At 49.9% G+C, this 23504-nt stretch overlaps 3 protein-coding genes across 6 annotated transcripts in view; all 3 read right to left on the bottom strand.

The window, feature by feature from the left end:
- The window catches only part of ARID3A (AT-rich interaction domain 3A), a 52543-nt gene extending 49000 nt beyond the window's left edge, over positions 1-3543 (bottom strand). For all 4 annotated transcript variants that reach the window (XM_061601624.1, XM_061601625.1, XM_061601622.1 and 1 more), the window contains exons 1-2: positions 3324-3543; positions 2735-2923 (exon numbers count right to left, since the gene is read on the bottom strand). The gene's annotated coding sequence lies outside the window, so the exon portion shown is untranslated. The remainder of the gene's footprint in view (positions 1-2734; positions 2924-3323) is intronic.
- A 1388-nt stretch (positions 3544-4931) lies between these two features.
- Positions 4932-9319, bottom strand: KISS1R (KISS1 receptor). Its single transcript, XM_061601812.1, is given in 6 exon segments — positions 4932-5937; positions 6475-6694; positions 6696-6711; positions 7691-7826; positions 8176-8300; positions 9073-9319. Coding segments are annotated over 6 exon segments (1104 nt in total). The 3' UTR covers positions 4932-5577.
- A 1675-nt stretch (positions 9320-10994) lies between these two features.
- R3HDM4 (R3H domain containing 4) lies at positions 10995-22213 on the bottom strand. The gene is made up of 8 exons (XM_061601626.1): positions 22004-22213; positions 20625-20782; positions 20091-20209; positions 17624-17747; positions 16378-16463; positions 15126-15211; positions 14298-14353; positions 10995-13464 (listed from the first exon to the last, which is right to left on the bottom strand). Exons 1-8 carry the CDS (start codon positions 22090-22092, stop codon positions 13361-13363), a joined length of 822 nt encoding a protein of 273 aa, XP_061457610.1. The 5' UTR covers positions 22093-22213; the 3' UTR covers positions 10995-13360.
- Positions 22214-23504: the final 1291 nt, after the last annotated feature.

Here is a 23504-nt window from a genome sequence, read left to right as displayed (position 1 = left end):
AATTCCAAAGTTCAGTTCCAGGTTCCAAGGTGCGAGTCCTCATGCTCTCCTCCTACAAGAATGTACCCCTCATGGAGACTCGTTGGTCAGTTTCAGTGTTCTGAAATTCTAGTCTTCATGGGGTCTCATTGGGTGATTCCCCTAGCTCAATTTCACCATTCCCAGATTCTAGTCCTCAAGAGCCTCATTTCTAGGCCTCACAGAGTCTCATCAGGTCAGTTACAAAGGTCAATCCCAATGTTTCCAGATTCTAGTCCTCATGAGGTCCCCCCACTTCTCCTTTTGGGAGTGTAAATGGCTGCTGTAAGGGCAGGCTCCTGGTCCTGAACAAAAGGCTGCTTTGTTTTAGTTGTGTACAGAAGTATTGATACACAGCCTTCTGGCAAAACATCGTGCACAGCAAAAACATTTCAAAGCAACAAAAAACAATCATGAGAACTATTTAAACAGGAACATCTTATTTATAAAAAGCATTTCAATACTGCCAAATCATAACATATCAGCAGAGCAGTTTACAATGTTAAAAAATAAAACACCACTTGAAATAAAAACAAGCAAAACAGAACAGAGACTCATTAAGGTGGCTGCGTTATTCTGAGCTGGAGCACTGGCCCATCTAGCTTCATATGGTCAGCTCTGGCTAGCAGCGGTTCTCCAGGGTCCTTCCCAGCCCCCCCTGGAGATGCCACCGGAGATTCGGCTTGGGCCCTTCTGCAGGCCAGGCAGGTGCCCACCAGGGACGTGGGGCCCTTCCCCATGATGGGGCGCGGAGCGTCTTTCCTCAGAAGCAAGCGCTTCATTGGGGGTTTCCTCCCACCTTCCTGGCTTTCACAGGGTGGGAAATCTCTTTTGCAGCCCGAGGGCCGCATTCCCTTTTGGGCCGCATTCCGGGGGCCATCTGCCAGAGGTGGGCGGTGCCAAAGGCAAAAGTGGGCAGAGCAAGACATGCCATTGTCACCCCTGGACCAGGGGCTAGTTTATACACATGCTCCCACACTGCTCCCGCTGTCCTCCATTTGGGCAAGCAAGAGGCATGATGCGAGTTCGAGGGCATATTTCCAGCCAGGCACAAGCTCTCTAAGGGTGTAGAGCAGGGCCAGTGAGGGCGGTGTGGTGTGGTGCAAGTTGTTAGGGCTAGACAGAAAGGCTTAGAGAGCCATATTTGGCCCCTGGACTCAAGGTCCCCCACCCCCGCAAAAAGTCCTGAGAACAACCCTCTAAGGTAGGCCACTCCTTATCAGTATTATCCTCATGCTATTGTTGCCATTTCCTGTTCTGACTTTCCTGACCCACCTTTTCTTCCAAGGAGCTCAAGGCGGCATACACCACTGTTCTTCAACCTTGGGGCTCCCCAGGTGTTGCTGGACTACTGCTTCCATCATCCTTGGCCGTTGGCTAATCTGCTGGGGCCTGATGGGAGTTGTAGTCTGACAACATATGTGAGCCCAAGGTTAAAGAACACTGGCATACATGGCTCTTCCCCCTCCCCACAACAACCCTGTGAGGTGGGTTAGGCTGTGAGGCGGTGACTGGCCCTGAGGCAACACTGAGGGCCGATGGGAACTGGAGTCCCAGCTACATCTCTGGCTCAGGGACTAAGTTTGCCAACTTTTCTTGCTTGCTTGCTGTCTCCCTCTCTCCCCACCGCTTTTAATAGCATCATGACACCAGCAGAGTGGGGAGGGGAAGAAATGCAAAACAAAAAAAGTTCCATTAAACTTGTGACAATATTGGCTCTTTGGAGACGCTCCCTTGACGAAGTCCGGGTAAAGTCGTTTCCGCTTGCCTTCTCTGTGTGTGTTTCTCGCTCTCTCTTTATTTAAGGGAGCCGCGTCCCTTTTCCCACCCCCACCACCACCCCCTTTGCTCTCTCGCTGCCTCCCTCCCTACAACTCCACCAGCAGCAAAGCCTTGAGTATTTTGGATAGATAGGTGCAACAAACGAAAAAAGGGGTTGAACGTAGACGGATGAAAAGGAGTGAACTGTGCAACAGACTGCTTTCCTAAACCATACAGAGGAACAACAATAAGATTTCAGGGCCATGAAATTTAAAATTACTGCAAGCTGCCTGCGCACCACAAAGTTAAAAGCACATTTTAAAGCACGTGGCTTCTCCTAAAGAATCCTGGGAGCTGTAGTTTACCCCCTGGCAGAGCAACAATTCCCAGCACCCTTAGCAAACTACTGTTCCCAGGAGCGTTGGAGGAGGAAGCCAGCTGCTTTAAATAGACTTTAAATGCATGGTGTGTAATTTTAAATGGCAAGGCCCTGAAATTCTGTTGTTGTTTTTGCATGGATCAAAATGTGTTTTAAACGTGCATTGAAAACATATGCAGATTATAATACAATCGGATAATACCATAGATTGTAGCCCATGAAATTCTACTGAGAGTAAGCCCATTGAATTGAATGGATCCGAGTTCGTTGTGCCCTTTAACTTCAGCATGTGGTTGCTGATTAAGGCCCACGCCGAGTCAACCCTCTAAATGAACTGACTTAAGTACATTGATTTCAATGGGTCTACTCAGAGTATGTCTAATGCTAGCCACAGTGCCACAAAATTAAGAGGAATCAAACCATTTCGGCCAGCCAGAAATATCATAATCAAAAATGCCCAGGCAACTAATGAAAGGGTTTGTAATCATGATGTAGCATCACCCCAACATGTATATAAAATACAATGTTATATATGCTCAAATGACAAGTTGGTGGAAAAAAAAGAGATACAATTACCTCAAGGCAGAGGTGCAGCAAAATCTTCCCCTGGCTCTCACGGGAGGTTGCCTGTTGTGTCTCTGCCTGGGTTGCTGCCCTGGTGATGCGTCTTCTCTGTGTGGCAGGTGATTCTGCCTCATCTCTGCATCTGGCACAACTGGATCGCTTGATGCCTCCCTCCTCGCAGGCCCTTTTTGGCAGCCCTTACTGCAAACAAAGCAACCCTCCAGGTCACATCCTTGTTTGCAACTTGTAGTAGAGAGCCCAAGTTCACTCTTTCACTTGCGTGCACTTCATGCTCCTTAAAAAGGGCTCTAAATAGGCATAGCATATCTAGACTCATAGACGTTGATCAGTTTTAATCTCTCTAGTAAATGCTTTGCTTTGCTTTACACTTGTTGTAAATTACTTGTTTCTAACTGTTTTATTGATAATTTGAATGTTTTGTAAACCGCTTAGAGATCTTTACATTCAAACAGTATATACATTTTGTTAAATAAACAAACAGCATTCTCTAAGATCAGTATAAAATTGACATTTGAAGAATGTAACAGGCCCTAGTGCACTGATCCTCAGTGTTTCTGCAAGGAAGGTGCCATGTTCTCACCGGTCTCCTTAAGGTGGCGAGAGATTCCCCAGCGCAAGGGCGTATCCAGGGTCAGTCTGAAGCCAGAGTCCGGAGTCTACCTGAACACCAAGGGAGTCAGGCAAGAGTCAGGGTCAGAGCAGTCCAGGATCAGAGGCCAAGCAGTCTGTAAGGTGCAAGCGAGAGACTGGTCTGGGGTCCCCAAGCACTCTTTAGGCAGGCCAGGTACAGAGCTGGTGCACAGCAGCAATACCAGCCTAGCTCTGGGGGTTTTATGCTGCAGCTACTGAGCCACACCCCAAACCTCAGCTGGCTCCCATTGGCACTCGCAGCCAGACCTTTACTCCTGAGGAGTCCTTTACTCCTGAGGAGTCCTGGCCTGCAGTCCTCCTGGCGCTGGAGGTGACGCTTCTCCCTTGGGCCCAGTCTGGGCCACATCACAGGATCCTGGCCTCTCACCTCAGATGGCGCCTGAGCCAGGGCCCAGAGCCACCTGGTCTTCCCTGGCTGGGACCTGACAGATGGGGAGAGAACCAGCATTATCTGGCTCCGCCTACCCTTAGCTCGTCCCATTGTGACCCCTGGCCCCACCTCCCCACAGCTCCACAGGCGTTGTGGTCACCATCCGCCACTGCTATGAAACGTTCAGACGAGGAAGCAGAGAGCCACCACAGTGGTGGTAAGGCAGGTCGAGTGCAAGGATTTGGGGCTGACCCACAGACCAGCAATTGTGGAGCGAAGTGACCCTCCGATTCCACAGGGCAGGACAAGAAAGAAAGGATTTTCCGTCGTTCCATTTATTTCATCCAAAGTTTTTACAAAGTGGCCTTCTGGGGTGGGGCGGAAGCATTATGCATGGGAAAGCAATAGAATTAAAACTATAATACATCTTTATAAACACAATGTGTTTATAAAGGAAATCACAATGGTCTTCAGCTAAGTGGTACTCAAAGCAGACTCATCGAAAGGAATGGGCCTGTTAGCCATGATTTAAAGAGAAACCTAGGAAATTGCTTCATGCTGAGTCAGACCATTGGTCCATCTACCTCAGTACTGTTGACACTGACTGGCAGAGGATTTCCGGAGTTTCAGGCAATTCCCAGCCCTAGCTGGAAGGTGCTGTTACAGACTGAGCGGACTTTCCATGCAGTGCAGATGGTCAATCCTCAAGCCATGGCCAATCCCACAGGAGGGAACGCACCTTCTAATGGTTTCAGCCCCAACACAGGGATGCCCCATCTAAAAATTCTTCTTTCAAACAATTGAGTCAGATCCAGATGAATGATCCAGGAAGACTACTCAGATGAATCAGCCAAGCTTCCCTTAATCAGGCCGCAGCATTAAATGCCTACTGCAGGGCAGATAATTGGGCCCATCCAGACACCCCCTCCTCCCCTAACCTCTGCACCCCCCCTTCTCTCACCTGCCATTCTGCACCTGCTACAAGTTTCACCCATCGCCTTATATTCTGTAAACTGTTCAGAGGTGGGGTTTTTTTTTTACAATCAAGCGATATATATACTTTATTAAACAAATAAATCAATCATATTAAATAAATAAATATCAACTTTTAAAAACCACATTTTTCCATTTGGGTTTTGAGAGATTTTTTTAATTGTTTGGAAATAGTGACATCTAGTGGAGTTGAATTGCATGACAGCTAACATTTGGCTAACAAATGCACCTGAACATTTGCAATTTGGGTGGATACCTCTTCCAGCAGTAAACACCCACATGCAGGTACACCCCACAGACATAGCACATGCAAAGCCCACAGGATCTGCACAAAACACCCCCACCCACAGCTCACATATTACACACACATGAAAAGGAGGAGCAGTTATCGCCTAAGGTGGGATGGGATGGATTATTTGCATTTTGCATTGCTTTCTCCTGCCCCCAATCTGTGATTTCTTCGCATAGCACATAGTTAACCTATGGAACTCCCTGCCACAAGTAGTAAGGATGGGTGCAATGTGGACATCTTTAACAGAGGATTAGCAAAATTCATGGGGGAGGGTAAAGCCATCAATGGCTACAAGTCATGAGAGCTTTATCTTCCTTCCAGTCTCAGAACCCGAGTTGTTGGGGGATCATGAATGAGAAAGTTGCTCCTGCGCTCAGGTCCTGCTTTTGGGCTTCCCATCGTGGGCATCTGGTTGGCTACTATGAGAGCAGGCGGCTGGACTAGATGGGCCACTGGCCTGATGCAGCTGCAGTGCTCTTCTTACGTTCTTATAGTTGGCTCCATCCCAGAAAAGGTGTTTCTCTCGCCCTACATCCCCGATGAAACAAGCTGCATCTCCGTGTTGGCGTTGGCCCGGCCAGTGACGCCAGCACTGCCTACCCTGCTCTGGAAGGCAAAAGGGAAGACTTTCCGGAATGCCTTCTGGAAATTGGTGCCCATGAAGGCATAGACGACGGGGTTGACAGAGGAGTTGGCATAGGACAAGCAGTGGGCCCAGATCTTCACCTTGTAGGTGGAGTAGTTGTGAGGGACATTGGTGCCGAAGGCCTGAAAGAGGATCAGAAGCTGCATGGGCCCCCAGCAGACGGCGAAAAGGACCACGATGATGGCCACCATGCGGGAAACCTTGGCCCTCGTGGCTCCTGTGCGCTCGGCCACCTGCTGCACCTGTAAAGGGAGGACAAGAGGGGGCCATAATTAGCCGCTGTGGTCCTGGCATTGGTAATGGCCTCAGTTGAGACAGGAGATTGTTGCAGCCCCAGGATGTGAACAGGACACTGGCCGCAGCGAGGCCAAGTACGCACCCTCTTCATCCCTATCCACGAGACACGTGATTTATTTATTTGCTAGATTTATACCCCACCCTTCCTTCCAGTAGGAAGGAACTTACCAGGGTGGTAAGTTAGGGGCTCAAGTTGCAGAAAGCCAGATTTAGGCTGAACATCAGGAAAAACTCCCTAACTATTAAAGTGGTATGACAGTGGAACCAATGACCTTGGGAGGTGGTGGCCTCTCCAACCCTGGAGGCATCCAAGAGGCAGCTGGACAGCCACCTGTCGGGGACGCTTTGAGTTAGATTCCTGCACTGAGCAGGGGGTTGGACTGGATGGCCTTAGAGGACCCTTCGAACTCTACTCTTCTGTGCTTCCAGGAGTCTATGAAAAGGCAACGATGACGATGAATATGAAATCCGGCACGCGATACCTGGCAGTGGTTGTCGACAGGCTCCACCGTGGGGCGCCCCATCTGGCAAAGCATGGCCACATAGCAAAGAAGGATGGTTGCCAGAGGGAGAAGGTAAACCAAGAGGAAGTTGTACAGGATGAAGGCCCTCTTGTGGCGGATGGAGGGGAAGGACTCACTGCAGTAGATCTGCGGGCCAAACCAGTAGCCCTCTGTCAGCTGGTTGTAAACCAAAACCGGCGGAGACGAGAAAAGACCCTGCAAGGCAAGAGACCGGGGTGGCAGGTACTGAAGCTGCCCAAATTCACCTGCTCTTGATTTCTCCATGTCGTTTTCAAAGCTTGCTTCTGAAGAGGGCCGGCCCTCCCAGTAGGCAGTGAGGCAACGGCCTCAGGCAGCAGTTCCTCAGGGGCAGTTCCTCTTGAGCGCTCCCTCCCCCCCCATTGGCACACCCCTCATCTGTGCTGCTGCCTCAGGTGTGGTGCAGGATCCTATCCTCTCGCTAGCATTTAAGGAAGATTCAGCTGCCAGCCCAGTTGGATTCTGCGCATAGAGTGGCAAGGGGTGATTCGCCATCTTATCCTTTCTCTCAGGTAGTCTTGGGCCGGGCCGGTTTCCATAGCTGTGGGGCCAGCCCTTCCGTGAGACAAGGCAAGCCTTCTGCCGCTGCCACTGGTACATCCGCCGCCCCCCCAGCCTGCAGCGAATCCAAAGCTGAGGCTATAGAACAACCAGGAGTTGCCACAGCTTAGGAGTGTCAGCCATGCTTTGCCACAGGAGCAAAACGTCTGTTTAATAGCAGCCTGTTCTTCCCTCTCCAACTCCTTCTTTAGTAACTCCTTGTCTTCCTCTTCCTTTCTAGCCAGTCTCAGATGGTGTCTGTGAGCACGAACCTCATAGCTCAACAACAGCCACATGTGTGCCTGTAATCAGAACGACTTTATTTCCCCGGTGTAATTTCTTTATTTTTTCAGCTACCAATCTCTTGCCACACTTTGAATTCCTGCACTCTGCTGCGATATATACCAGACTCCAGTTTAAAAAAGCAAACATTGTTTACCACCCCAGCAAAGTGGGTGGTGGCCCTCAAACACTCACGTCCCCTCCACAGCCTTGTCATTTGCAGCGTCTCACTCTCAAAAATGACCCTGCATCGTAACATCCCTAAGAGTGAAGCTCAAAATAATAACAACCCAGGAAATTTACACCACGTGTCCTCGCTGCTGACTCCACTCACTGACCCAGATGCTGGCGCTTACGGCAGCGGCAACAAGAGGAGTGTGCTGCCTGAAGGATCTGAGTGGGAACACTGTCACGTACCACCGGTCCACACTCATGGCAGTCAGGGTGGTGCACGTGGCCTGCACCGAGACCTACGAAGCCAAGCAAAGGGGTGCTTTGTAAATGCAGCAACTGAAAATCTCTCTTGTCAAAAGGAAGAAACACCTCCCTCACCCTGCAAATATGCAGTCTTACGCAGAATGAGTCTTTTCTGCCGTCCAGCCCCAAGAAAGCCGCATTAGGTCATTAGGCCATTGCGTCTCTGTATGAGTCCCTGCTCTAGGAACGACTCATTTGCTTCTCTCAGCAGTGTCCTCTACTGTTCCTCCCCTCTCCCCCATGTTGTTTGGAGGCAGAGCAAGAGAGGCAGGCGAACACACAAGCAGGTTTGCAAAGGCAAAGAGAAGGAAGGTGGAGACTGGCAATTGGGCCGAAACTCACCTGTTGGATGTAGTTGACAAATTTACACATGAACTCCCCAAAGATCCAGCCTGGAAGTGGATAAAGCACGGCGGTGAACGGGACGCAGCAGACCAAGAAAATGATGTCGGTAGTGGCCAAGTTGGCTGTTGGGTAAAGGGGACAGTGTGGCGTTATGTATGCTTGGATTTTCCTGGCCCTGTTCAATTGGCTTAGGGCCCTAGAGTTCACCGGAAGGGGAGGCGGAGTTCAGGAGTCATTCGGGACCTGTCCATTTTGCATCTATCCATTTCCCATTTTTCCTAAATTCAGTTTTTCCCATTTCTACAGCAATTTGGAGGAGTTGTTTTTTTAAAAAACCTTATGAATTTTTTTCAGCTTTTTAGGGCATGTCTCCTAATAAAACACACAGACAGTTTTCCAACTGTTTGTCGGCAGTTTTGACTGATCCACACATTTTTGCAAGCAATCTCTCATCACATAATGCATTTCTGCTTATTTTCACTCATCTATTAATTTGTTTGTGCACATCCCCCCAACAGATGCATTTATGAACATTGTTTGGTTGGCAGACTGCACTGCAAAATTCAAATAAGTGTGAATTTTGAAAGAGGGCTGTGATTCGATTCTCACAATGTTTTGGAAAGTGTGGATTTGACCGATTCGGCTTGAAATGTGAACTGAATCGATGGTAATGGTCAAAGGACTAGAAAGAAATTAAATGCATCTGATCTGATCCAGAGGCTACCCACAAAAGAGTTAGCCAGAGGGATGGCATAATCACCCCAAGCGTCTCATCAGGGGATGCCTCACTGTCCCCTCTTTGATCATTGCCCCCAATTCCTTACCTTTGGCTCCACCCCTCCTCCTTACCCACCTGAGCAATGACCCAACAGAGGAATTAGTCAAGCATCTCACCGATGTAGAAGTTGGTCACAGTCCTCATTTGCTTGTGCTTGGCGATGACGTAGATCACCAGGGAGTTGCCCACCAGCCCTACCACCATCAGCATGGCAAAGGAGAGAGGCACCAGCCAGGCATCCACCAAGTGTGGGGGGCTCTGGGCCCCCGAGCCATTAGTGCACCACAGCCCTGCAGTGCAGGCCGAACTGTTGAAGGACAAGAGGGACTCATTGAAGTCAGAGATGGAGAACGCTCCCAACATGGTCCAATTTCTGTTGAGCGACCTGCCAGCTTCTGTCCCCCCCCTCCACTCCCCAAAACCTTCCAAGGTCCTATTTAAAGAAAAGGAACTTGCCCATAAGGTAATCAAGCACAACCAGGCTAGACTGCTGCGGTGCTTTGTCTGTGGGTCTGTGCTTGGAATGGAAGACTGCTTGATGACCAGGCTGAATGCATCTGGAGGGCCACAGATGCCCCTTGTCCCTGCCGGAGAAAAATCTAAAGCCACAACGTGGTAGCCCAAGAACGAGGATGGTGTAACACACAATCAAACAATCCTTTCTGCCTGTTGAAGCTCTTACCAATCGTGCCGTGTGTCGCAGTTGGAGCTGGCAACAACATATTACCATTCTTCCAGGACAAAATAGAAATGTTTAGGAACAGCCTATGCTCCGTCAAGTGTTCCCATAAAGGTCAAGAGCACCAGGAGCGATACTTAAATCTCGCTCTCTACAGACCCCCGGAAAAGGCGGTGGGGTGGGGAAAATTCCCTTTCAAGGAGGCTGTACACAGCAGAGTTCTTGCTGTGCCTACTGCCGATGAGCAACTGACTTGCGCGCGTTCCTTTTGTTTTGAGAGTTGGTCCTACTTTTGAGAGATATACTTTCGCTTGATGAGTCCTTTTAAATCCCTCTTTGTGACACCCGTTTAAATCTCTTTATGATATTCCTTTTTCAATCTCTCTTAAGACACCCCCTTTCAGTCTCTCCCCCCCCCCCCGCCAGCAGTTTGATCTTCATCAGGGCCCAAAAGCAATTCATTTAATTAAAAAAACAAGGCAGCTGGTTCCCAGCCAAAAGGCATCTTAACATCTCTCCAACCGGCAACTAAATTATCTCTGGAGGGCGGCGCACAAGGCTCACAATAGCTGAGCTGTGATCTTCTGTCTTGCCCATCAAAGCCAGCAGCTTCTTGGCCTATGGAGCAAACTCCTCACTCCCTGCTTTTTAAACATGAGGGTTTCCCCGATCTGTTTATACTTGCAGAAGGGCAAGAGTAACAAAACGTATAGGACGAGGGCAAAAATGCTCCTGTTTCTGCAATGTGCATTGCCAGAGGGACCATTTCACCTTCTTAAGGACGTGTGATCAGCACGGGCCAACGTTTTGCTCTGTGGTATGTCTGTGTTAAGTGTTGGATGGTTTTTGTCCCTGCCGTCTGTTTGAGGCCTCCTAGTTTGCACTGGAGTGGGAGGGGGAAACTTTTTTCAGCCCAACGGGCCACACTCCTTCATGGGGAGCCTCTGAAGTGCTGCACAGCAGTGGTGGACAGAGCCAGAAGCAACAGTGGCCACAGATGTGACTCTTACCTTTGCCCAGGTGACATCCCAGCAACAGAATAAAAAGATTTTTAACAAAATGTATATACCGTTTGATTGTAGAAAATACAGCTTGATTTTAGAAATTATATAACTACTATTATTATTTACTGATTTATGTACCGCTCACGTGCCATAATGGCATAAAGTCCATTATAAAATCCTTATTACAGAAGGACTCATCACCTGTTGGATTTCTGTCTGCTGTGCAGCCCAAAGTGTCTGCTAGTTTTTTTTTTTAAAAAAGACCAACTCCCCCCCCAAAATGCATTGAATTTTAAAAGTCCAAAAAAGTTGCAAGGGGCTACATTTAGAAAAGCACGAAGACATACCCAGTAACTCTACTTTTAAAAGCATCAATATTTATTTACAAGGAAAGCATCCAACTCTGAACACATTTTGTTCTTGTTACAAAATCCAACCTTGGTTTATACATTTAGCAGAAGGATTGGCTGCATCGCTGTAGTGAAAGGTGTGTGTGTGTGTGTGTGTGTGTGTATATGGGGGTCAGGTTCAAATCCCCCCCATTCTTCTTGCACATAGTAAATTAGGACGTCAGACAGAAAGCTAGCCAAAAGTCTTTGACAGCTTAGTTCCCAACAGACAGGGATTTTATTTTCATGGGGAGCTCAAAGGATTTCTAACAAAAAATGGAAATTCAACTTTGTCTTGGAACAGCCTCAGAATCACAACAGATCATGAAGTGCATAATTCTCAATAAGCAGAATATTTGCAAATGAGCACTGCTAACTTGACAGCCTGAACAGTAAAAAAATCACACAACTCCCCCACACACACAAACACCCCATTTTGGTATACGACATTTTTGATCATGCAAAAATAAAAATCAACGTGAGCAGACGCAACAACAATCCAAAACTTTACACAGCAATTTGCTCATTTATTAGACCCTGCAATGATTCCTGATGGGTTTATGTACTTCGTACCACATATTTAATCCATGCCTAAAACTCAAAATCCTTATCTATCACCAATGGTAGAAACCAGTTCAGATTTACTTTTGCAGGGCAGAACACAAGACCAGACAGCGATACAAAGGACAGCCTCCTCCAATGACAGGCAATTATCCTTTTTTAATGATCGAACAGCATCTGACAGTCTCGACAGAGGCCGAATAACTGCTGTCTTCAGAGGAGGCTGTCTGTCACAGCCCTGTCTGAATCACTGCCCTGGGTGTGCCTGTTTCCAATCAAGGGGTATGCCAACAGCAAGTCTCCTTCACACTGACAGTAAATCTTTTCTGGAGGTACGCTGTGCACGGTTCTGGTTGTCACACCTCAAAAAGGAAATGGTTCAGAAAAGGGAACTCAAATGACCAAGAAGCAATTCCCCTGAGAAGAGAGACTTTTTTTGTTTAGAAAAAATGTGACTATGGGGGGGGGACATGATAGAGAGGTGCATAAAATCATGATGCATGGCATGGAGTGAGTGGACAGAGAAAAGCATTTTCTCTCTCTCCCTTAACACCCTGCAGGCTCCTGCTGGGAGGAAAGGCGGGATATAAATCAAATAATGATAATATTAACAACGAAGCTGGATATTGTAAGATTCAGGGCAGGGAAAGGAAAGGACTTCTTCATGTCCCGCAGAGTTAAACTCTGGGATTCGCTCCGGCTGGATGTGATGGTCACCAACTTGGATGGCTTCAGAAGAGGAGGAAAAGGCAACCAACTCACGGCGGAGGCGGCTACCAATGGCTGCTAGCCACGGTGGCTACGTTCTGCCTCCTCCGTCGGAGGCAAGATGCCTCTGAAGGGCAGCTGCCGGGAGCTGCAGGGGGAGAGAGCTGCTGTGGGGCTCTGGCCCTGCTTGGGGGCTTCCAAAGAGGCATGAGGGTTTCCACTGTGAGAACAGGACGCTGGACTAGGCAGACCTTTGGCCTGGCCCATCAGGGCTGCTCTTGGGAAGGCACAGTGACTTCAACTGGGAGGGATGGGGGGAGAAAATGTCTGTGTGTGCGCGCGCGCGCGCAAAAGAGAGAGAGAGAGAGAGAGAGAGAAATGGCTTAACTCAGGACGGGGAGATCTAACCTGTCAGAGCTGTTTGATGTTGGACAGCCTTAAGCAACCTGAGAGTCGCATCTATGAGCTTTCAGATGCGATGCCGTGGGTTGCATTGCACTGAACCCTACGGAGAGTAGACCCACTGAAATGAACAAACCTAAGTTAGTCATTTGTATTAACTTCAACAGGTCTTACTAGCACAGAGTAACACACTCCACAGCACAAACTTCCTGAAATGGGATGAAATGAGATGGGAAAACAGGAGGCTGCGGGGATACCCCCCCCCAAATCTAACACATCCTCTTAGGAGTAAGCCCTAAGCAGCAGCATTCACTGCTGCACGTGTGAGATGGAAGAACCCCTCTACTGAGAAGAGGCATTCCCTCCCGAGAGCGGGGAATGCCTCTTCTCAGATCAGGGATGAGAAAGCTGTATCCTTCCAGATGTTGCTGGACTCCAACTCCCAGAAGCCTCAGCGGCCAGGGATGATGGGAGTCCAACAACATCCAGGGGGCCACAAGTCCCCCATCGCTGCCCTGTAGGGAAAGGAACCACCTCCCAAAGCCTGAAATGGCGAGCATGGGCAGGAGGGGCTGGTCTGCTAAATTTCCTTTTGTGGTTTCTTGGTTAAGCCGGAAGGGCAGGGAATCCCTGAATGACGATCTGGAAGGCCGGGACATCATCAGCTCATTTGCTCCAGGTAAGTCGAGAGAAGCAGCTCCGGGGGGAGGAAGACTGTGTGCTTGTTGCTAACCTTCATTTGGCGTTTCCCTTCGTAGTCGGAACCTAAGATATTTTCAAAAGAGAAATATATTTGCGTTGCTTTTTTTGCGTGCAGAAGGTCCCACGTTCAGTCCGCAATGGCATCTCCAGGCAGGGCAAGGGGGGACCCCTGCCTGGAACTCCAGAGTGCTCTGTGTGTGGAGCACCTGCTTTGCATGCAAAAGGCCCTGGGTTCAATCCCTGGCACCTCTAGACCATGCCAGGATGGAGGGCAGAGCGTAGACAGACAAGAGTCTATTGCACAAAGGTAAGGTTTACATTCACCGCTCCGCCCACTTTTGCCTCTGCCTCCGCCCACTTCTGGCATCTGGCCCCTGGAAAGTCACCCAAATGATAAAGTGGCCCTCAAGCTGAAAAGGTTTTCCCCACCACAGCCCCGAAGAATGATCAGCGCGTTTGATGTTACTTGTATTTAATAAACTAAGCCAAAGCCTTTCAAAACTGCCTAACAATTTGCATTTGCAACAGGGATCCCTTCGTTACTACGAATGAGGTTACAAAATGGGGGGAGATCCCACAGAAAAATTAACGCAGCTGGAAAAGCCTTGCGCCTCACATTGCTGCCGTCCTCTTCATCCTTTCTCAAAACAGGAACTGGAAGGATCTGAGAATCCACACCTTGGGCTTTCAGATAGCCAATTTTTATTTTTATTTTAACTTATTTGCAACTGGCTGGATTATCAGCCAGCCTGGAAGGCCAGACTGCAAGGTGGGAGGTGTCCTTGGAAGGCCTTGCCCTTCATGGAAGGGAGAGATAGCAGTTCAACCCCAGCAAACAAGTTTTTTTTTTAAAAAAAAAACTACAAATTATATATTTATCAGAAATTAGTCCTTACTAGCAGACGCGAGATCCATGTATTGGCAGAGAGCGTGAAGAAGCAGTCGCTCAAAGCTGCAGAGAAGAATGAAAAGGACATTTTTATTAACTTTAGAACAAGGTTTACCCACAACAGGGAAAGAACACCCTTCAGATGCTGTGGGGCTCCATAACCACTGCCCATGCTGGCTGGGGCTGATAGGAATTGAAGTCCAGCAACATCTGGAGGGCCACAAGTGCCCCAGCCCTGACCTACAAGAACTTGGAAGTGGATGGGTATTTCTGACTGTTTGTATCACCTTTCCCCAAGTGTGTGCCCCCCTTCAGATGCTGTTGGACTCCATCTCCTAGTCAGCGAATGAGGCCAGTCGTTGGCTGAATGATGGGCAGCCTAACCATGCCATCCAGACGTTCCTGGACTCAAACTTTCATCAGCATCTCCAACATCCAAGGGATGATGGGAGTTGTAGTCCAACAACCTCTGGGATCCACAGGTTCTCCACCCCGCCTAAAAAACAGCATTCCTGAATGCATGCAAGAGATGGAAGAATGCCTCTATTCAGAAGAGGCATTCCTTCCTGAGAGCGGAGAATGTCTCTTCTTACATCAGGGATGGGGGAACATATCCATTCAGATCTTTCTGGACTCAAACTCCCAGCAGCCAGCAAAGCCAATGGTCAGGGGATGAAGATGGGAGCTGTGGACAGCAACATCCAGAGGGGTACCATTTCCCCAGCCCTCTCTTTAAAAACAAACCATGGTGCATTTTAAATCTCCATGAAACCTCTCGGGCACGTTTGCCAAAGCCACAGGAAATGCTCCGCCGTCCTGGAATCCGTTTTGTTACCTGCTGTCCATCATGGCCGTGTAGACGGAGCGAGGGCTGGCAGAGAAAAAAGCCAAAAGATCCTCTTCCAGGCATTCCAGAGTCCCCTATGAAAAAGAAAAGAAATGCGAGGCCTTGAGGGGGAAAAGGTGCAATGGGAGACGTGTGTCCAAAGAAACCCACAGCAGACATTGTCAAGGAAAAGTCCACCGGGGACCAAGGCCCTGTAAACAACCCGCCATCCTGGGTGGCCCCCAGTGGTATATTTGGAGGCTGTCTCTGCAAAAGGTCCTGAAGCTGGCTTGGACACCCAGCTTTGATCGCTGGCCTCTCTAGAAGGCTGGGGAAGATTCCTCTCCTAAAACCCTAGAGTGCTGCTGCCAGTCAGTGTAGTTAATAAAGTGCTAGATACACCACTGGTCTGACTCTGCAGAAGGCATGTTTCTATTCAGGGGAAGGGCCGCAGCTCAGTGGTGGAAACACAGAAGAAACTCCAGGTATGGCTGGGAGAGACTCCTGCCTGAAAACCCTGCACAGCCACTGCCAGTCAGTGTGAACAACCCTGAGCTAAATGGACCAACGGCCTGACTCTGTATAAAGCAACGTCCTATGTTCCTAAGGGCGGTGCCTACCCTTACTGAAAACTTTTGTAAATCTGCCGTCCAGGATCCTGGAGGGTAAAATGTTAACAAGAAGAGGTGCTCTTCTGTACTTAGATATGGCATACATTTCTTCCTTGTCTTCCTTTGGCTGAAATGCAGTGAATACACACGTACACACTCAAACAACATTAGGACTGAAGGACTGCCAACTGACCAGAAAAGGCCAACCTAGTCTGCTCCTACGCCTTTAACAGGCATAGGAACCAGCAATCTTCAAAGCAAGGGAATGAAGCATTGGCAGCTGCTAAATTTCTGCATGCCAAATCTTTTGCAAAATACAGAGAAGCGGCAGTTGCTCAGAAGAGCTGCCAACAGCACGGCTCTGCCTTACAGATGAAGGTTGCCACCTTTCCTCCCTGTGCTCGCTTCTATGCCTTTAAGAGCACCCTCATGAACAGAGAGTCAGCAGGTGAAGCTTTGCCTGGCACAAAGAGAAAGCTACAGAGAGAAGCTTCACGTGCTGAATTGACACATCCACTGGTTTTTTAAAGGCAGAGGAGGCGGGGGAGAGAAAAATAGTTGGGCAACTCAACATACTTCCCAGGGTGCGAGGGTGGGTGGGGGTTTGCTAGGCTAGCAAACAGACAGTTCTGCAAAAAAGACGAACGTACCATGGGAACGCGCCCTCGCTTGAGCGTCATCCGCAGTCGCCGGCTGATGCGCAGGAAACACTGTTTGGGCGTGTCGTTGGGATGCTCTGCAAAACGGTGGGTAGGAAGAGAAGGACAATGAGGCGTTTCAAGAAGGCGATGGAGCAACTGTGATGCGAGGGAAGGCTGCAGCATTTGGGACTCTACGTTTAGAGAAAAGGCAGCTCAGAGGTGACACGACAGAAGCGCATACAACGATGCCACAGCATGGATGCAGTGGGGAGAGAGACGCTTTTCTCCCTCTCTGGTAACGCTGAGACCTCTTGGGCTTCAATGAAGTTGGACGTCGGAAGAGTCAGGACAGACAACAGCAAGGACTAGATGGGCCTCCTTTGGCCTGATCTATCAGCCAGGCTCTTCCGACGTTCTGATGCAGAACACGGGTGGGCAGCTGCTAGCCTGCAGCCCGAAGGTGGCTCTTGGGACCCCCAGCAGGCCACCTCCTAACCTTAACCGCCACTGGCCCCCTCGAGTGCTTCAGTCGGGCTGGAACACGCCCATGAACTGCGACGGTGCCTCTTGATTGCCTGGGTGGAGGACTGCCTCTCAGCCTAACCTACCTCGCAGGGTTGTGGGGAGGATAAAGTGGGGAGGGAGCGAACCACGCACGTCACCTTGAGCTCCTTGGAGTCAAAGTGGGGTATAAATGTCATGACAAATAAATAAAATGTCCCCCTCTTGCAGCCCAGGATATGGAGTTTCCTTTGATACCGGGCCCTCCCTCAGTGAGTTTGCCGAAACCACTGTTAAAAGCTATCCGAGATAGAGGCCAACATCTCTGCCTGTGCTTTCAGGATGACTAACGGGGTGGTGGTAGTAAGAGAATCTCAGGCCCACAGGCTGGATGCGGCCCTCGGAAGTCTCCCCAAGCCATAACTGACACCAGCCTTCCCTGCACGTTTTCGGGCCGCTGGAAAAGAGTGCTTGGACTCCGAGCACGCCAGGCTTGCTTGGACAGAGAGGGTGTGCGTGTGTTTCTAGAAAGTAGCCTACTGCACAAGGCTACTGGGAGGAAGGGTGGGATATAAATTTAATATAAAATGATAATAATAATAATAACATTTACATTTGTTGCCTCTGGCCCCCCAGCCTCTGGCATGTGGCCCCCGGGTAATGCCCAGAAGGAGCGTGGCCCTCGAGCTGCAAAGGATGCCCACGTGAACTAAAGGGAAGAGAGGGCGTTGATTTTTTGGCCAGGCCTCTGCACCTTTCCACTTGACCTCGGCTTTGCCAGGCAGCTGGTTCGTCCGCTTCTTCGCAGCCTCCTCTTCCAAATACAAAAGGACTCGCTCTTGTTCCTCGCCGGACCGGTTCATGAAGTCGTTCCAAATCTTAACCAAGAGAGAGAGACACACACACAATAACTACATTCAATACGCAATCTCAGCAAATTTCCTCCTCTGCCCATCCCAATTAAGCCTATCGCCATCGGCAGCAGCAGCACCAGCTTCTTAGGGCCACCGTCCGCTTTTGCCAGCAGGTCACTCCACCAGAGCTTTTAAGTTGATTAAGTGGCCGGGCCCCAGAGATTCAAGGCAGCTTTGCACAGGAGTTTTGGGGTTCAGACCCAGAATTGCCAAAGCAGCCCCAAGCAATGCAGGATTGACAGAGAGGGGCGCGTGAGCCTATTTACTCGCCCTTTCCCACAGATTATGGAGACCAAAGACCCACACCTAATCCCAGACCATTTCCTGGGGTCTCCTTCTGGGTACAGAGTATGGCTGGGGAAGGGGTGTGCAAAGCATTAAGCAGGCAGCCTCCTATTCACCCCCAGGCCTGACGCCTGCTCTCCAAGGCGGTGGGCTGGAAGGGACAGCCAACTGCAGTGCAACCACTCTCCTACAAGTGACACCTGTCTGTCAGCATGGTGTAGTGGTTAGAGCATCGGACTGGGACCTGGGAGAGACCCAGGTTCAAATCCCCGCTCAGCCACAAAGCTCACCAGGGGCTTCATTATTTCTCTCTCTCTCAGCCTAACCTACCTCACAGGGTTGTTATGAGGATAAAATCGGGAAGGGGAGAACCATGTCTGGACGCCGTCTTGAGCCACTTAGAGGAAAGGTGGGATATAAATGTAATAATAATAATATATATATATATATATATATATATATACACCCTTTAACAAACTACAGTTCCCAGGATCCTCTGGAGGAAAGCCATGACGGCAAAAGCGGCATGATACTAAGTTAAACGTATAGTGCAGGGGGGCCCTCGGTCATGTCTGTTAACTTCAGTGGGTCTACTCTGAGTAGGGCTAGCATTGAGGGTTAGAGCTAACCCTATGCCAGGTCTTTCAGGCTGTGGCAGGAAGCGTGGCGGGCAGGAGAGAGCAGGTGTGACTAAGCTCCCTGCCTTCCTGCAGCACTGACTCATCATTGCCACTCAATGCTTCCTCCCTCCTTGGGGACAAAGACATTCCTCTGATATTATGTCCCTCGCCAGCTGGTACTTTGCCCCAAGGTGTTGTGGCAAAGTTGTGCGCGCTCCTGGGTGCCCTGGAGACCTGGCGTCCATCCAGCACCACTGAGCTTCCTGGGGAGCCTCTGGTTTTATTTGCAAAACGGCAGAGGCTACTAGCCCTCATGATTATGATTCACGAGGGCTGTCCCTTGATTCTTCAAGGAAATTCACAGCTCTAGTTATTACAGATAATGATTACTTAGTAATTTAAAACATTTATATTTTATTATTTATTAATTAAATTTATTTCCCATCCTTCCTCCCAGAAGAAGCCCAGGGCGGCAAACAAAAACACTAAAAGCACTCTAAAAACAAAAGATTTTAAAACATATCACAACAAAACATCTTTAGAACATATTTTAAAAAACAGCTTTAAAAAAATCTGAAAAACACATACACAGACTGGGATAAGGTCTCTACTTAAAAGGCTTGTTGAAAGAGGAACTGTTTATTTAATAACTATTAATTATTGGGTTTGCCAGGCCCAATACTTTTACCAATTTTAATTTTATTTAATTAATTAAGAAAAAAAATTTAAACTCCATTTATGAATTGCTTCTTACAAAATACCTTGAAGCCCTTTCACGGTAAAAGCATCCGTGTTTCAAAAGAAAACCCACTATGCAATTTCCTATATTGAAAACAATCCTAGCAATTAAAATAAAAACACTTTTCAGATGTAAAGCCAATTTCAAATCCAACCGATACAGCCAAAAAAAATATTATTATTATTGTTATTGAAACTCATTTTATCCTCATTCCACCATCACCCCGGAGATTTTATCAACTTTCCTGCCTGAATCCTAGGTAGAAGACTGAACTCTAGCCTCTACCCACTGACCCAACCATTAAAACTGCCCAAGAGTTTAGAACGCATGTTCATTCAGATCAAATTTGTGTATATGCTAAAAGTGACATCCTCAAGCTACTTCAAAATTCAGGTCTGACAAAGCTTTTAAACTGACTGTGCAAAGCAGCTGAGGTCTCCCAAGGTTGGCTTCAACCTGGCAACTCAGCTTCTGCAAAGTTTACTTTGATTGGCTTACAGAGGAGCTAAGGTCTTGCAAAGTGATTAACTTTGCAACAGCACCCCAATTCACCTGGCAAGTGACTGGAGGGGAGATGAAATTTCAGAAAGGCAGGGAATCTGTTCTAAAGCTGGACTGCCTCCCACAGAGGAGACCTGGAGGATGCGTTTAGCAAAAACGTACCTTCATGTAAGTCTCATTGTTGCAGGCCTCGGTGAAGATACTGGGACTGGCCGGGTGGGTGAGGTCCCCTTCTTCGCTGGCGCATTCGTCCTGCTCCAGAAGGGTCATTAGATACCGCGCTGGAAGAAACACAGACCCCCATGACGAACCTCTGCAGTAAGCGACTCACAGACCGCGACTAGCCTACTGTACAAAGGCAAATATTTACATACGTTGCTCCACCCACTTTTGCCTCTGGCCCCGCCCACCACTGGCATGTGGCCCCCAGAAGCCTACCCAGAAGCGAATGTGGCCCTCAGGATGGGGGAAAAAAGGGTCCCCCACCCGTTGTAAACAGGGCTGCATCCTCTGGAGAGCGGGCTGTAGCTCAGTGGTACAGTGCCTGTTTGGCATGCAGGAGACTCCCCGCCTGAAACTCTTGGGAGTTGCTGCCAGTCAGTGCAGGCAACACTGAGCCAGACAGAGCAGGGTGAGGCAGTTTCCCACAATCGACGGACAAACGCACACAACCACCACCGCAAGGGGAAACTTAACTGTTCTCCAGGCGCTGAAGGCTCTTGCGCCCCTTGGCTCTGGGGACGAGGTCTGAGTTGCGGATGGCCTGGTTGATGTAGTATTGCTTTCGTTTGGCCGGGGAGAACCGTTTGGCAGAGGGGCTCCCCCGCAGGGCAGGCAAGCTGTCTTCGATCCTCCTGCATCGGGGTGGGGGGGAATGGGGCAAAGAGGTACAACCCTAAAACGCAGTCTCAACACATTTCTTTCCCCAGCGCCTGGGCAAAGATTAACAGCGATGGAAACGGAGACAACTCCCTGGGGAGAGCCTTCCACAAATGGGGCACCATCACTGAAAAGGCCCCGTCATGGGGCAGCGCTGGGTGGTGGCACCACCAACAGGATCAGGCCCAAGGGCCTCCCCTCTGTTCCAGCCTCCTGTCCTCACGGTGGCCGGCCAGATGTCCCAAGGGGAAGCTCCCCGCCCCCCAAAGCCGGACCTGAGCCCAATGGCTGCTCTTCTGATTCCCAGCCAGCGGTACTCGGAAGCAGCCATTGCAAGGGCGGTTTAGTTGACATCCGCTGGCTTGGAAAACGATTCAAGGGGGCACCAGGTTGGCACAGGGTTATGAATAAGGGGGAGCCAGCTAACCCCCAAGTCACTTGCAGTTATGCTACAGCTTGGCTCAGATGGCAAAAGCGGCCTGCAACGTATCCTCTACCTGCGGAATGCAGTACTGTAAAAGGTGGTATGACAGCCGTCCGCTTCAATGGCTTTTATATATGTACTTTTGCATCTCTACCCCGCCTGTCCTCCGGAGAGCAAAAGCTCTCCCTCTCCGTTTTGTCCTCATGACAACCCTGTGAGGTAGGGGAGGCTGAGAGTCAGTGACTCCCCCCCAGGAAGGATTTGAAACCAGGTCTCCTCCCAGGTCCCAGCCCGGCCCTCTCACCCACAAATATCAAAGGAAGAACTCTGTTGACCCACCCCACCAAGTGGAACCTCCATCCTCAGAGGCAGGATACCTTCAAATTCCAGGGCTGTTGCCCGCCCAACTGGAGGATCCAGGGCCTACCCCTTTCAGGAGCGGGTTACTGAACCCAACGGCCCTTTGTGGCCTGGTTCCACCAGGGTTCACCTTGTGTCCTGCCAACCAAAATGGAGCCTCCTCACCCAGGGGCAGTCTACCTCCAAGGGTGGGGAGGCAAAGAAACAAAACAAAACGAACACCCAGAAACAGCTTGGCAGGGCTGTTGCCCTTGTGATTGCACCATCTGCTTGGAGAGGCGTTGGCCCGAGAAAGGCACCCTTTTAAAGGAAAGAAAAAGAGCCCCAGTTCTTCTCCCTGCAAAGGAAGCCATGAACTTTGGGGGTCCTAAAGAGGGCTCAGCTGAGCCCCCTTGACCTGCCCAGGACTCACCCGTAGGGCTGCGCTAGGGGGGCTCCCAGCTGCGGCTCCTCTTGCCCCCCCCTGGCGCCCCCGATGTCTGCCCCCTTCAGCACCACCATCGCCGGGCCGGATGGCCTCCCCCCACCCCGCTCGCGCCGGCCTCTCTGGGACCCCAAGACGGGAGAAGCGCTCCGGCCCGGCCGCCTCCGCGGCTGCACCGCCCCAGGAAGCCGCGTCAGCTCGGGGGCCGGGCCGGGCGCGGAGGGCTGGAAAAGGCGGCGGCGGGAGGCGCGGCTGGATCGAACCCTTCCCCGCCTGCATTTTGTATTTCCATTTGCATTGCATTGCACCGGATTTGCATTTGCACCGAATTTTGCATTGCACCTCTGTGTGTGATTGTCTGGACGTCAGTGCAATCGAGGTCCTGACCTTCCGCCTCCCCCAGGGCTCTTTTCTATTACGTTACAAATGAGTGTCTCCCTTCCGCACCCTGCCAGGAAGCAAGTCCTTGGAACCAAGTCCTTGGTGCCCTCCAGATGTGGTTGGACTCCAGCGGCCCCTCCCAGAGCCACTAAGGCCAACATCTGGGAGGGTCACAGGGTGCCCACCCCTGCAAGAGATGGAACGTCAGAAGAGTCCTGCAGTGCCGGGTCAGGCCAACGGAGGCCCCTCTAGTCCTGTGCTCGCAGTGGCCAGCCAAACCTGGGTGCAACAGCAACTCTCCGCACTTGTGAGTCCCAACAGCTGCTGTTCAGAGGTGGACTGCGTCTGATCATGGAAGCAGTCGCTGTTGATAGCCTTCTCCCAGGTGTGGCTAAAATGATGAAACTGAGGTTATCATACTTTGGGCACATAATGAGAAGACATGATTCACTAGTGTTAGGTCCAAACCCAACACGGCCCATTAAAGAAATAGGGCATGAAGCAGAATAAAGAAAAACATGGTTAAACATTTTATCATTGTATTTTACTTGCAATGGTAACGTTATGCACATTGGTGTGGGGTTTCCGTCTACCCCCATTGTCATTTTCACTTCTTTACTTAACCAACTATCGGATGCAACATTTATCAGGGAGTATGTGGCTCCAGTATCCACCAGAAAAGTCACCATTTGCCCCTGCACGTTTAAGGACAGTCTGGGTTCTTGGATTGGGAGAGAGAGAGAGAGAAAGAAACCTGCCAGAGACATAAGATTCATTAGCCCTGCTCCCAGCCCCTCCCTATCCACGTGTAGTCATTGCTGGTTCGCTTGGTGCCCGCCGTACTGGTCCCATGAAGCCGGTGTTTGTTGAGCAGCAGGTGGAGGTGGGGGCGGAAAATCTGCGTTCGTGCCTGTAAAATCTGGGTAAGAAGGGTTGTTAGGGGTGTACTGCGCGTTCCCTGTCCTCCACGGACAGTCTTTCTTAAAATGAGAATAATCACCACATTGAAAACAAGCCCTATCTCCCTGCCACGGATACCTCATCTGTCCCCTTCCTCTCTGGTCTCCGGCTCTCGGCCCCCTGGGAAAACCTCTTCCCCTGCCTCGAA

The sequence above is a fragment of the Rhineura floridana genome, chromosome 18 (genome assembly GCF_030035675.1).
Source record: "Rhineura floridana isolate rRhiFlo1 chromosome 18, rRhiFlo1.hap2, whole genome shotgun sequence".
Classification (NCBI taxonomy): Eukaryota; Metazoa; Chordata; class Lepidosauria; order Squamata; family Rhineuridae; genus Rhineura; species Rhineura floridana.
Note: the sequence above shows the minus strand (reverse complement) of the source record. Positions and strands in the feature narration are given on the sequence as shown.